This window comes from Amphiprion ocellaris, chromosome 18 (genome assembly GCF_022539595.1).
Source record: "Amphiprion ocellaris isolate individual 3 ecotype Okinawa chromosome 18, ASM2253959v1, whole genome shotgun sequence".
In the NCBI taxonomy this organism is placed as follows: domain Eukaryota; kingdom Metazoa; phylum Chordata; class Actinopteri; family Pomacentridae; genus Amphiprion; species Amphiprion ocellaris.
This window is the reverse complement of record NC_072783.1, coordinates 29,580,397-29,594,627: the sequence shown is the minus strand read 5'-3', so window position 1 is coordinate 29,594,627 and position 14,231 is coordinate 29,580,397. Positions and strand designations below refer to the sequence as shown.

Here is a 14,231-nt window from a genome sequence, read left to right as displayed (position 1 = left end):
CCTTTATGATTTTTATGAGGTGTATGCATGCCTTCTCTGAAGCTCTCCGTTACTTTTCATAATTTCTGAAGCACTGTTGTGAATTCCAGCACAAAACCTGCAGACTCCCAGGAAACTGGTGAGTGTATTGGGAAGTTCAGGAGGGCACATGTTGGAAGAGCTTTGGAAGGGGGCCTTACTGGCCTCATCAGCATTTGAATGTGTTCTGGCTAGTGAAATAACAAAGTATACATAAATATATAGAGATAATGATCTGGCTAAGTCCCTATGTGTGCTGCTGTATTCTTATGCTAATGAGCTAGCTATTCAGCACCAACAATGGTCACATTACAAGAAAAGCCAAAGCACTGAAGGAGATAGTCTTCTGTGTGCATGTCCACTGAGGGACGTGCACATGCTCATGCTCAGCAGGCCCGACTCCTCTCCCTTTGTGTCTAGGTTTTTTTTTTTATTACATTTTTCAATTTTAGATAACACTCCAAGAATAGACATCAAACAAAAATGAATCATAAATCGAGGTCAGGAGTGAGCCTCTTTCCAAAGCAGAGAAAGGGTTAAAAGTGAAGGTATCTTTAAAAAAGATGGGAAGACTGATAGGAGAGGAGCTCTTCTCAGCAGAGGGTTCAGTGAACCATATGTAGGTGCCCACAGGCTAATGGGCCGGTTGGTCCCTGGCTTGCCAGGTATCCTGTATGCACGTCTCCTACCCCTCCAACACACACACACACACTCAGACAGACACACTCTCTCTCTCCTCGTCATCCTCCAGCACCCACCTCTCCCACCCCTCCCACCTTCACTCTGTGAAAATACCTCCTCCACTTTCCTCTAATCTCACCTTTTTCTCTGGTGCTGACCCGGGGAGGCCCACTTTATTCCCCACTGCACGCCAGAAGCCAGCGTTGTGATCGGAGCCCGGGCCCTTGCGCTGGTTCCCCTCTCCTCTCCTCTCTCCTTGCCCTGGCTGCCCGCCTCCCCGACGGCTCTGCTCTATTGATTTACTCCTCCAACCAACGCTGTCTGTCTCTGTTTTGCACCACCAGCACCTAGGTCCCTCATCTCTCTAACCCTCCCTCTTTCCTCATTTTCTCTCGCTCTCTTCTTTTCTGTCTTTTCATACTTTCTGTCTTTCTTTCTTTCTGTCCCCTCCTACACAAGCATGGGCTAGGGAAGAAAAAACCTGACAGAACAAAAAAGAAGGAGGGAAGGAGAGATGGAAGGATGGGAGTGTGGGAGGGGAAACGGGGCCTTTGATTTTTCATTAGAAGCACCTTCATATTTTAATATTGGGTTTAATCGGGCCCTCGTGCCTTAAAGAAATAACCACTGAGAGATGATCCCTCGGCCTTCAAAAAATATATGGTGCTTCTTCAATCAAAGCTCTCCTTGAATTTGCTCTTTTGTTTGGACTTGCAATCCTTCTCCCCCCTCCTCTCTTCTCTTCTCTTGCTGTCTCGTGGCCTCTCACTTTGTGGTTACAGTTGTTATGCTTATTGACTGATCTTGGCTGTACTTAGCAATAGAAATGACTTTGACAGGGAAATACACCACTGGTATCACAGAGGTATAAGCATGAAAGGCCGCTTCCACCGGCAAACGGTTTGGTATTTTCCCCCACAGATAAAATCCTGTTTACTTGTGGGATAATATCAGAAATGGACTGATTTAGTGACACATGTTAAAACAGGAATTAGCATTAGATTTCTTGAATTTTTATTGAATTAAACTAGTAAAAGGAAGTTTTTTTTTTCACAGCTGTCTCTGACCGTGTCTGGGTCTTTTTTTAGAGATCTTATTGAGGCTGATATACTCTGTCACCCAAAAATAGTCTCCTCACCTCACTCTTGCTTAGATATGTCGCAGGCTCATTTATTACCTCGCCGTGGTTGATCATTCACCTTTATTTGTGTTTTCGACAATCGCTTCTATGAGACTCCTTGAGGTATTCCATGGAAGTGGAACACAATGCACTGTGCGTAGAAGCCACCAAAGCACCAACCTGTGAGCTAATGAGAGGCCCCATGCTGTTATCTAAGGCTCCGGCTTCTCTACCACTGCTGCACTTCTATTAGGGGAAAGAACACACACCGGGCTACCGCTCACATATGTCGCGCGTGTACGTTCTCTAAAGGAGGTTTCCCTAGGATGCAAAGGCTCAGAGAAGCCTCCATCTTACATACAGTAGCCCTCATGTACGCGTGTGCGCTCACACTAACGCACAACAGACAGAAGTGAAGGATTCAATGGCACCAAAGACCACAATAAAACAAAGGCACAAATGACACCCTCCTGTGACAATCCCAACTGTAGCCGTTTCCCTTTGTCTGATAATATATCAAATGTATTAAAAAAGAGCACTTAATTGAACAACCTCTCCCAATTTGTTTGTGTTAAAGGAGAGTAGAAGACACCAGACAACAATTTGTGTGTGTGTGTGTGTGTGTGTTTTCCTTTGTACCAGCTGTGTGCGTGTGTGTATGTGTGTTAAACCCCTGCCAAGCAGAGATGCATTATTTAAGATGCTGTTGTGATACTTGTGCCTGCTTAAAGGTCTCAGCTTCCTTTTAACGCCATGCCGCATCAGTCCACCTCTGCCCCCTCTTGTGGGGGAACCAGAGTGGGACCTGCTGGCACTGGTCCCACACATCACCTGGGAAAATATCACAGCAGGGGAGCAACGGAAGTGAAATAGATAACCTTTGAGGTTAGCACATATTTTTGTAGGCAGAGCCATTTTGCCACCTCACTTAATTGTCATTGTTGACTTGAGACATTCTTATTTTTCAGCTTTTACCAAATATTCAGCTGTATTCAATTCTCAGTTGGGCTTTTTGAGTTTTATGCCAAGCTGAATTCATTTTAAAATAGTGGGTTTGCACATTTATAGAGCCACTGTGGCAGGAAAATAAAAGACAGAATACCAGTTTGAGGCAATCACATGGAGCTGGACATGAGAGTTATTATGTCCAACTTGCCCAGTCGCTTTCCTACTGCTAAAAAAGCCTGTAATGGAACGTAGTGTTATAAATTGAAAATGGTTAATTACTCTTCATGCTATGCCACCAGCCGTGTGTGCAGGGTGAAAAGGAAAAGCTTGAGAAAGTAGAGGGAAAAAGCGTCTGCAGAGGAACTTCAGGGCCCCTCATTACACTCTGCCCCATGGGTATTTTTACGCCTTTTATTTCCCATCTAATGAACTGTTTACATTTTTTCTGCTTTCTAGGCGCCACAATTATTCGACTTGTCCTTGTGTCACTCGTTGCACCGGGCAAAAAAGCAAGGAGGAGAGTTGGAGGGCATTGAAATGTGTATATAAATCTCAGTTTATTTTATTTTAATTGTGGTGACTTTTTTTAAAACAACTTTTGTTTTACATTACAAAGGCCTTGATTGTAGCATGCTTGAATTTTAAATTGAAGGGTCACGGTTTTACAACTATTAAAACATTTTCCTTAAGCAGATGTTTTTAAAATTCTCCAATGTGATTCACGGAGAAGTTTAAGAAATCATCATGTTTACTTAGACAGCATATACCAAGTCTTGCCCAGACATTAAAGGAACTGCACACAAAGAAAAGATCCATATATTCGTTATAATTAAATCAATATAATTTGCTTCTCAGAAGATTTTGTCGAACTGATTAGCATATCTGATGTGACTTGTTATGCATGCATATGTAATTACATTTTGATGGGTAAAGAAAATACTTCATTCGTCTGCTATCCATGTCACCAGAGGTAAAACGTGTGTTTTTGACAGGACACCAGCACCTCCATTGCCGCGTTTGACGGGATGTGTAGACTTTTAAAGGCAGGCCACTTTGCATAAAGTTAAGATGTACCTTTGTACTTGTCTTCTGTGCTTCCGGGAATAGAAGCAAATTCTCACCCAAGATTAAAAAAGTGACAAAAGAAAGACCTTTCAAAAGGATTAAAAAAAGCTCTTTTTTTTCTTTTCTGAGCAATAAGGCATCTTCTAATAGCGCTCATTCTTTTTTAGATTACAAAGCCTGATTAGCTGGTTTTGTTTTAAGATGCAGGAGCTCTGTCTCTACATACTGTAAATAGAATGCTTCAGTCTGTTTTCTTTATAGAATAGAATATTTTACTATGGAACAGGTGACTGATATCTGCTTTCCTGACCTCAGGAGCAAGATTGTTGTCACTTAACTTAACACCCAAACTTCTAATCAAAATCTGTTACTGTATTAAGCAGTCAGTATTGCACCTGCTTATATTTTACATCAAATGGGAAGACAGTAATCGCTCAGGAATCTGTTGTTTTCCAGAGGGGGAATCCAAAAACCGGAGTGTGTACTGTAGGTACAGGGGAAGTAGCGGCAACACTTTCATTTCAATGGCATTTTCCATTCTTTATACTCCCTTTGTTATCTACTCTGTTCTCATTGCAGAAACCCTTCATACGTTCATCCGTAACAAACAGCTATTTAGAAATACCAAAAAAACCCTGCATATGGTTTGAAGGCGACGTAAGCCTCAGCATTCAAATCAGTGCTTCTCCCAGGCTTCCTCGTCTCAATTACTGGTGAAGTCGTCGTTCCCCCTAAGTTGCACTGCAGCTCTTTAAGATGAAACTTGACTTAAATGGAATATGTGGGTGTTTTCTTGGCAAAAAAAAAAAAAAAAATGTGCGCGTCCCTGGTGTACAAGTGTACATGCCTTCTTAATATCTTTTTCATTGTCTTTCTGGTTTAACTCAAATCTAAAATTTCTTTTTAATGTCTTTAAAACAGCAGCACAGTGACCGTTTAGTCACCTCTGCACAGAAAGCGAGGTTTAAAGGATGCTGACATTGGAATTAAAAAAGGAGAATTGCTGTAATTTAAAAAAACATTTTAAATATGTTTTCTCATTCAAGGATGAGCTTCAAATGAAATAAAATATAGCAGAAATTATGTTCATATTTGGTTTGATCTAGGAAGCAAACTGACTTCATGAAGCACACATGTTGTATCACTTCACATAGATATTTTGAAATCATATAATTGAGTATTATAGTAATTATAACAAAGTTAAAATGTAATAATTGAGCACAGGAATCACAAAACTGTTGCAAAACCTACTTAAACAGCACATTTTGACATGGTGCTCCTGTGTAATGTGTGTTTGAGGAGGGGGGAGTGTTTTATTTGAGTCTATGCTGCCAATCTTCTCTTTTTCCCCACAGTAGGCGCTCGGTGGTTAGCTTAGGTCCCCGTGGTTGAGTATTGTTTGGGTGCACTCTTTATCTAATGGGTTTTGTGGTCTGGGTCAATCAGGCCCTCTGTCTAGTCAGTAATTACTCCAGAGAACTGTGGCCCTCACCATCACGATAATAACAGCCAAATCACATCAGCCATGACTTTCCACTCAGTGCTCCAGATTATGAGGAGAGACAAATGAAAAAAAAAAAATATCAACTGGCTCGATTTTCATTGGTTCCAAAGTTATTTCAATCAAGCAACTTGATATCATCACTCTTGAAGCTCGAATTGCCTTTTTCAAGTTTGGTTGTGTGCTTTTTCTTCATGGAAGGTAGCATTAAAGAACTTAGTGCAATAGCTTCTTCAAACTTTTACTGATAATAGAAAGATAGTAAAAAAGAATACTGCCTTTGAGGAAAAGAACTGTCCCCACCAGGTAATTGGTGTTCTTTCACTGGTTCCCTGTCTTTGTTTTATTTATTTAGAGTCAATTACAAAATAAAGATAGAAAAATAGAAAGAATTTCTGTTGAGGAGAAGTGATATTTTCATTCCTCTGCTGGTGTTTGTCTTTGATTTTGCCCACCTCCTGCAGCCCACCTAGAAACCCTGTCAAGGCAGTGAGAGAAAGCGAAGGAGGCTTAGTAAACACTTTCTGTGTCTGCTGCTGGTATGTATTTAGTTTAGAGGGCATGCCAAGAGGCTGTTTTTCCATGGGTCGGGCGTCTGTAAACAAGCAGTACAACGGCAGCCCACTCTTCCACAATCGGAGGTGGCACACTCTGAAGTGTGTATGAAATGTGTGTGTCTCAGTGTTTGTCTTTTTGGGTGGGTTTTTTTTTTGTTTCGTTTTTTTTGGGGGGGACATGGCATTCCCTCTTATTCTAGCCTATCTAGAGATAGAGAAAGAGAGCAAGTGTGTGTGTGTGTGTGTGTGTGTGTGTGTGGCTGTGTGTGTGTGTGTGTGTGTGTGTGTGTGTGTGTGTGTGTGTGTGTGTGTGTGTGTGTGTGTATGTGTGTATGTGTGTATGTGTGTATGTGTGTATGTGTGTATGTGTGAGAAAGAGAGAGGCAACCCCAAATCCGATGGGCCGCCAATGGGTGATGAATTATTCCCTGTCTGAGTCACAGCATTGGTGTTATCACAGAGCCTGCCACTGCACTGGGATGACAGCAGTGACAGCCCCCAGAAAAGATTTAGCGCTGACAAGTGATACTTCCTCATAATACATCTCCCTGGCCCTCTCCCCTGTCCCCCGGTTCCACAACCTCTCCATGCACACAAGATGAGGTTTTTTATCCCTCAACTTGTATTTGTTTAAGTGGGCAAGGTAGGTGAGGTGGAGGAAGCAGGGGGGGTCTTTTTTGCCACCACTTCTGTGGCATAAGTGCACTAGGTACAGTAGATCACCTTGGAAGGAGGCATGGGCACAAACCTAGACTACTGCTTGTTGTCAGTACATGTGTTGTCGGGGCGCACACACACATCCAGAGACACACATATACACAACCTGCATGATGTGTATGACTCGGTTTGTCACTGTGTTCCATTAGGGGGCTCTCGTGCTTAAGGAATGCCTGTTGTGTTTTTTGCATCAACAACAGTACTAAGCCATATTTCCCCACTTGTTTTCTCTTTTTGCTCTCCTCTGTTTCTTCCTTCTCTTCTTCTTTTTGCCCTTCTTCCTCATCCTCCTCCCCCTGCAGAAAAGGTCACGTATTGCCTACAGTGATGAGGTGCGCAACGAGCTCCTGGGGGATGACGCCGGCTCCTCGGAGAACCAGGTGAGGTGCTAATCAGGGACCCGAGCGACACCAGTGTGGGTGGCTGACTGGCCCCCAGGGTGAGGAGGTGGGCCCCTCGTAGGGGCCATCTAGAGCTGAAACCACACTATTGTCACCAAGTCATGCGGAAGGAACACTGTTTAATGCAAAGCTGGGCTGCCAGCGAGTGGGCTCAGGGCATGGGACCAGTGTCTGGCCAAAGGCAGATTGCACACACATGCACCCGTACGCACACATCCACATCTAAACACAAACACACAATCCAACACAAATTTCAATCCCAAAATCCCAGCCACCCCACTCCAACCGTCCCACAGCTGTTCTCCAGCCGGGTGTGGACTTCGGCTCATAATAGATCCTCACGATCAAGGTATACACACACACATGCACGCACGCAAGTGCACACACAGAATCTCTAAATCTTGGTCCCTTGTCTTTTTGTAAACTCTGCTGGTGGCAAACCCGCACAATGGAGATACTCAAAATGAATAAGGACACGGGTTCTCAAAAAAAAAGAAAATCACTGAAATATTCTGTGCAATACTCCAAAGAAAGTAGGATCTAGTCACTGAATGTATTTATTTATTATTTTATGCCAGCCTTTAATCAAAAATCTTCAATTCTTTTTGACTTCTTTATCTTTTTTTAATCTATTATCTATCAACATATTCACAGTTGCCTTCTTGTTTATTAAATGATGAGTAAAAGTATCAGTTCAGCCTGTTGAATTCAAGGATAAAAACCACTTTAGCATTTTTCCTTCATTGTCAGCAGTGTCTACAGAAGATTAATTCACACCAGTTATGAAAGTGTCAATGATTAAGAAAAAACAATTATCTTGAATTGTGATCTTAATTGCCTAAAATATGCCACATGTTCTTTTAAACTTGAGTTGTTTTGAATAAATGTAGAGCTCGAACAAAACAGTGATACATCAACAGATTCAGCAAACAGCGTTTTAACATTTAAGACGCACTTACCTATTGCTCACCTGCACAGCTGCCACTCATACGCAGCCACTCTCAACTATGACCAAACGTCTTTTGACTAATTATATATTGTCTTTAGAATCTGCTGTCAACTCGCAGAGGTTACTGTGTCTTAAGGCACATACAATCACACACACTCACATGCAAATAAATGCTTTTGCACTTGCAAATGTGCACACTCAAAAAAGGAAGAAAGATGAATACTCATGTGCATATTTGCACATTTAGTCCCACAGTGCTTTATGAGAATATATTTAGATGATTCACAACCAAGCAAAGCTAAATAAAGTTGTCTGTTTTTTTTGAACGTTTCCCTATTACCATTTCAATGATGACCCATGAACTGCACATCTTACAAACATATGTATCGCGAGCCAAGATGTGTAATTGATATGCATATTCCTGGCAAATTAGCAAGACACAAAAGTGACTCCGACATTTTATGCACAAGTTGGAAGGAGATTTGCTGTCAGAAATGCCACGTTTGAGACACTGATGGGTCCTATCAAAATCCTGTCAAGGAAAAACTGAAAAAAAAAAACTGGATCACATTTCATTTCAAATCTTATTTCTCCTTCATTTAAAATGTATCCAAAAAAAGTCATATTTATAAATCTGGAATTTACACATCCTGAAGAAACATTTTAAAATAAAAACATTCATATAGAATTAATATTGTGGCATGATATTATAAATTTATATTATGGGTTTTTAGAAATTGTTGATTTATTGTAATTATTAAATTAGAAAATAATTATTTGATAAAAATTATCAAATGTATTTTATTTAGATTTGTATTATATGATTGTGTTACTTTGTAGTGAACAACAATAACATATGTTGCTTTTACCTGAGCATGAACAAATAAAGATAACTGAATGTGGCATTAAAATGTCACATAATAACAACTTTATTCTTAATTCTTATTTTATAGCATGATAATCTTGTAAATTATAAATTATAGAAGGAAATTAATAAAATATAAATTATGCAGTTTGTTTATTTTAATTTTACACCATAATATGTGTTAAATATATTTAACGTTGAACACATGTATCTCTGGGAAATTAGGTCAGATGTGATGCACAAAAAAAAAAAAATCTAAGCTGCAGTAAATAACACATTTCTTTTTTTAAAATAACATAAATGAAAGTGTTTTATTTTCCCTATTTCTGTTATGCCGAAAGATTACTAAAATTCAAAACCTTATTATATTTAAAACACACATTGTAAATTATTTAATTGTAAAAAAAGCATTAACAATTGCCAATATTAATGTATGACATGAAAGTTTAATAATTATAATTATATCTAAAACACACTCACACAAAAGGCACAGATGGGAGTTCAGGTTGGGGACAAAAGCAAAGTAAACAGATGATATACGTTTTTGCCTTTTTCTTCCAGGTGCCGTGTTTGCCTCATTTTCATTTTAAAACTTGTGGAGATAATACTTGTCTTGGTCTTGCTGTGAGTGGAGTACTCGGAACTTCAGGGTTTTTTATCTAACGAGACAGCAGTGATAGGAGAGGGGAAAAGATGGTGGGGGCCGGGGCAAGTCGGTCAATTTAATTCCTGACGATCTGAAAGAGGTCAGGATCATTTCATATAGCCCTGGCTGAGCAGATCATTACCAGTCACAAATCTGTTGGTTACATGGCAAGGATTTATAGCTAAGTAAATAGGGAACCGTCATAAGTTCTGAAAATGGCGTGTTGGCCCTGCGATAATGGCTAAAGGACGATTTAATAGAGTTCGGCATTTATTCGTTATCTGTATGCGGACAGAGACTGAATTGGCACTATCACTCATTTTTTTAATAATGTGGTAGACTACCATTGCACTTTTTTTTTCTTTCTGTTTCCTCTGCATGCAACACACGCACAAATGTTGGTGCGCATGCACACACACACACACACACTGACGGCACACACACAGACGCCACACACAAAGCAACAAATGCACACACATTTTTCACACACGAACACTATACGGAATAGTTTCGATTTCAGTCACAGCAGAAGGCTTGGCCACAAGAGATTGTGCTGGTTTGAGCCGGCATGGACCAGATTTTACAGGCTACAAAGGAAGCAGATTACCACTTGTATCGAATTCCGTATTGGATAAAAAAAAAAATCTTTTGTTTGAAAAAAAAAAAAAATTGCTGATTATCATAACAGAAAAATTGCAGCAGTGCAATTTTGAATACTGGCTGGCATCACAAAAACACAAGGAAAGGCGCTCATGCAGGAGTAATTATGCTATTTACAATATTCTGTATTTACTGCTGTATATCTCTTGAGCAACACAAGCATCATTGGCCACACTAAAGAATGGATGCCAAAGAAAAATAAAGCTAAACAGGAAGAAACAAGAAACACAGCTGAACATGCTCCTCGTATAGTTTTAACAAATCCTCCACAAGGACTTGCAATCAGTCAGGCAGCACAAATGAGCTAGAACAAGTTTTGTTTGGTATCCATTGACTGATGGCAGAGCTGGGGTGAGGGATCGCAGGATCTCATGGGTTTGTTCAAGTCCCAAATAACCACATGCACAGTGTCGTTTTAAACTTTGGCCTCTTCAATAATGCATTCTTAGTGGGGAGTTTGTTGCTTAAGTTAGAAAAGACAGTTTCCTCTCTAAAGTGCGTCTTGTTACTGCCGACATTTTCAAGGCTAACAGCTCTTTAGAAAAACATAAAGTTCTACTTGTTTACCTCCCACATTACAGATATTGACAATATTTTTATTTGCACCACTGCAGTGAACTTTCGTAGTTATGTTTATATGATGAATAAAAATGACGCGTGAGCTGTTTTTGAGATGCTTCTAAAATTACAAGCAGAAATGATGTGGTAAATGCAAGACTGTAATATGTGATATATTTTGGTTGTTTTTTTGTATAGTATAGATTCATCCTGAATTCATTATTTATGGCACATTTCTTCGAGTGTGTTTACTAGCTGTTATAAATAGAGCAGAGGAATATATGCAGTGCAGTATTGTATTTTTTGTTGTTGTTTAGGATTTCAGCATGAGTGCAAATGTTAGTTCTTTTATTTTTTTCTGGCCATAAGAGCTTGGAATTATTTTAACATTAATGTGCTATATCTGAACCCTCTGCCAGCTGTTTTTTTAACCTTAAAGTTAGCAATCAAGTTTGTAATTCAGGTTCTAAGAAGTCTCTCTTAGTTTGATACAAAATTATTCCAGACTCACAAAATTCGAAATAAATGGTGCAAGTAATAGTAGCCCTGATCCTCCCTTTACATCTGCTAACTTTTAATGTTGGCCAAGAAATGTGGAGAGAAAAAAAATCTAATTTGTCCTTCCTCTTTCTCTGCCAAATGTGATACATTCCCACGATAAGCCTTTCTTCTTTCTCTTCAACCCCAACTTAAGAACAGGCCAGGGAAGCAACCTTTTTAATTGTGATTAGGCATAACTAATGGCAAATGGGATTACTGCCCTCCCTCAAATGTCTGATTCATTATCAGAAATGAAAGATTTTCCAGGACAGGGAATAGGAATAACATTTCTTATTTACTTCACTTTAAATTTGCTATTCCCTTTCATCAAAAATGTATAGCTATGCTAAGATTCATTTTTCATGATCTGTGGCTGTCCCAATAATACACAGCACTGAATGTATATATGATGGTAGCCTCACATGGCTTTTCTTAACCTAAACAGCGTGCACCGTTGCTGAGATTGATAATCTAAATGAAATATTGACGATGTATCAACACTGATAAACAGTGGTACAGATATTGTGCCTTTCTGTTCCAAAGGGCACACATTCCTTTTTATCCTTTTTCAGGGAATTGAGCAAAGTGACAGATACAAAATATTTTCCTCAGCATTTAAACATACTGTAAATGCGCAGACTGTATTTTACTCATTTTTTCTTTCCTCTCGCTATATCAACTTCTATGATGTGACTTCCTTGATAATGTTAGTTGATACTGCAAGTCGAGCGATCCATTCCCTCTTCTTGTTTAATGTGACAGCAGCAGGACTTGATCTTTGTTTGTTCAAAAAAGTCAGCCCGAGCGGCGTGTTTAGCTTCGTTTAATGTGTTTGTCTTGTGATTTCCAAATGCTAAACATGCAAACAGATGAATCGTCAAGGTTAATTCTGTATCCAGCCACATGACTGATCGTCTTCCTGCCATGTTTCTGCTTTTTTATCTGTCCTTCACTCTCTCCATCTTTCTCTCTTCCCTCTTTCCCTCTTTTTGCTCTCATGATGCAGTTGATAAAGTTACGTGAAGAGGTAAGTGCTTCTCTGCTCTGGCAATTTAAATTCTGCTTTCCCACTGAAATTTCCATTTGCCCTGTTCTCTCCTGTAGAAAATTAAAATCAGCTCATTTGGACACTTTTTGCATGTTGATTGAACAGCTTAAAGGCCAAACCAGAGATAATGAATTCAGTGAAGGCCAGTTCCTCTGGTTCCCTCTCTCTTAAATATCTGAAAGTGAAGATGAGATATTATGTCTGATGCATCTTTTGAAGACAAATATTGAGGAATCAAGCAAGGCTTAGAGTAGCTTCAGTTTTTGGACCCTACAAAGTTTAGACCTTGACCAACTTCTTTGTTTCAAGTTGTAAAATTGACTTAATTTTCTTGAATGGGGCCAAATAAGATGCACTCTTAATTTGTAATAAACTGGACTGGAGTTGTTGTTCATGATATATTAGTTGAATGCTATGCAGGGTCATTGTAGGCTAGTATTATTGCACCTGATTATATGGTATTTTAATGTATTTCGTTGTTCATATGCTCATATTTGTACTGTAAGGTACCATATACAATATGCAGTATAATGGAAGTTGTGTGAAATCAAGTGTTATTGATTATATGGGGTATACATTTTATAGAACCATCAGTTCAAACAGAAATCTCAAGAAACGTGTCAATGTCTAAATGAATCTCTTGCAAACAGTCATTTCTGTGAATTGCTAGCTTTATATCATTAATATATGCAATATCCAAAATATCTCAGTTTAATAGATAAAATTCACGACATTACACGGCCTGCAAATATGAAAATCTTAGCTTGTCGCTTATTTACTTTCAGAAAGTTCTGGGGAAATAATTATGGCTAAATTAAAGCTAACTAGCATTAACAATTTTAAAAACTTATTCAGCTCGTTTGGGAACAACTGCCATTGTTTTCTTCTCTTTCAGGTTGTAAAGGAAAGAAACTAATGTTGGAATAATTCCTTGAACTTTTTGCCATTGTAACTTTATTATTAGTTGTAACTCTGATACAAGTGTTTTAATTGAACTGTTCATGCATAACTAGATAGAGACTGAGTTTGTAAATTAAATGACAGTTTCAGGTAAAAATCCTAACTGTAGCAAACAGTATTATATTCCAAAGAAAAACTATCATTTATTTTCCTAGAAGATGAACATAATTTAGATAAGTGATGTGAAAAATGTCATTACACATATAACTTTACTTAGCTCTATATTAAGCAGGGTAATCTTATTTTAAGTCATCTTAAAATAGCTTGTAAATCGCAAAATTCCCAGTTTGATTTGAAGCAGTCACTGTTTGGTATGTTTTCAGTACAGCAGAGATAACAACAAAAAAGTGGTGGAAAACTATTCAGATTCTTTACTTATGTGAAAGTACCAATACATCAACGTACAAATACTCAATTAAAAATAAAAGCCCTTCATTCAATATCCCTCTCAAATAAAAGCACATAATTGTTAAAACCAAAATGTAGTCGTGGTTTGATCTTGCTGACTGATATATGATTTTTCATGGCATAATTAGATTATTAATACTGAAGAATGAATGTTGCTTATTAATGATGCATGTTTCTGTTGTGGCTGCAGGGGTGAAGATTTATATGCTTTTATATGAATCTGTGACTTCACGAGATAATTAATAGGAGGAAAGAAGACAAACACTAAATTGGACCCACAAATCTGTTTTCAGATTTTGGACTTTTTCTCTAATCTTTAATTGTGGTTGAAATATTGGATCAAGTTGAGAGGTTTAGAGGAAAAATCACTATTTGATGGAGCTGTTAACAACTCCTAGAGTATAAAACTACTCCTTTAACAACTGTTGTATTTTAGAAATTCCCATAATTGTTTTTTGGGTATAATATTCATCTGAAAAGTAACTAAAGCTGTGACATAGCTGTAGTGGAGTAGAAAGTATTTCCCTCCAAGATGTAGTCAATTGAAAGTAGCATAAAATGAAAAATACTCAAGTAATGTACAGGTACT

The 14,231-nt window shown here is 38.6% G+C and overlaps 1 protein-coding gene across 4 annotated transcripts in view; it reads left to right on the top strand.

The window, feature by feature from the left end:
• The window catches only part of vti1a (vesicle transport through interaction with t-SNAREs 1A), a 120,805-nt gene that overhangs the window by 17,357 nt on the left and 89,217 nt on the right, over positions 1 to 14,231 (top strand). For 2 of the 4 annotated variants that reach the window (XM_023286144.3, XM_023286146.3), the window contains exons 4-5: positions 6,910 to 6,987; positions 12,233 to 12,253. In XM_023286144.3, coding sequence (XP_023141912.1) covers positions 6,910 to 6,987; positions 12,233 to 12,253 — 99 coding nt within the window. The remainder of the gene's footprint in view (positions 1 to 6,909; positions 6,988 to 12,232; positions 12,254 to 14,231) is intronic. The other 2 variants (XM_023286145.3, XM_023286147.3) reach the window with 1 other exon arrangement.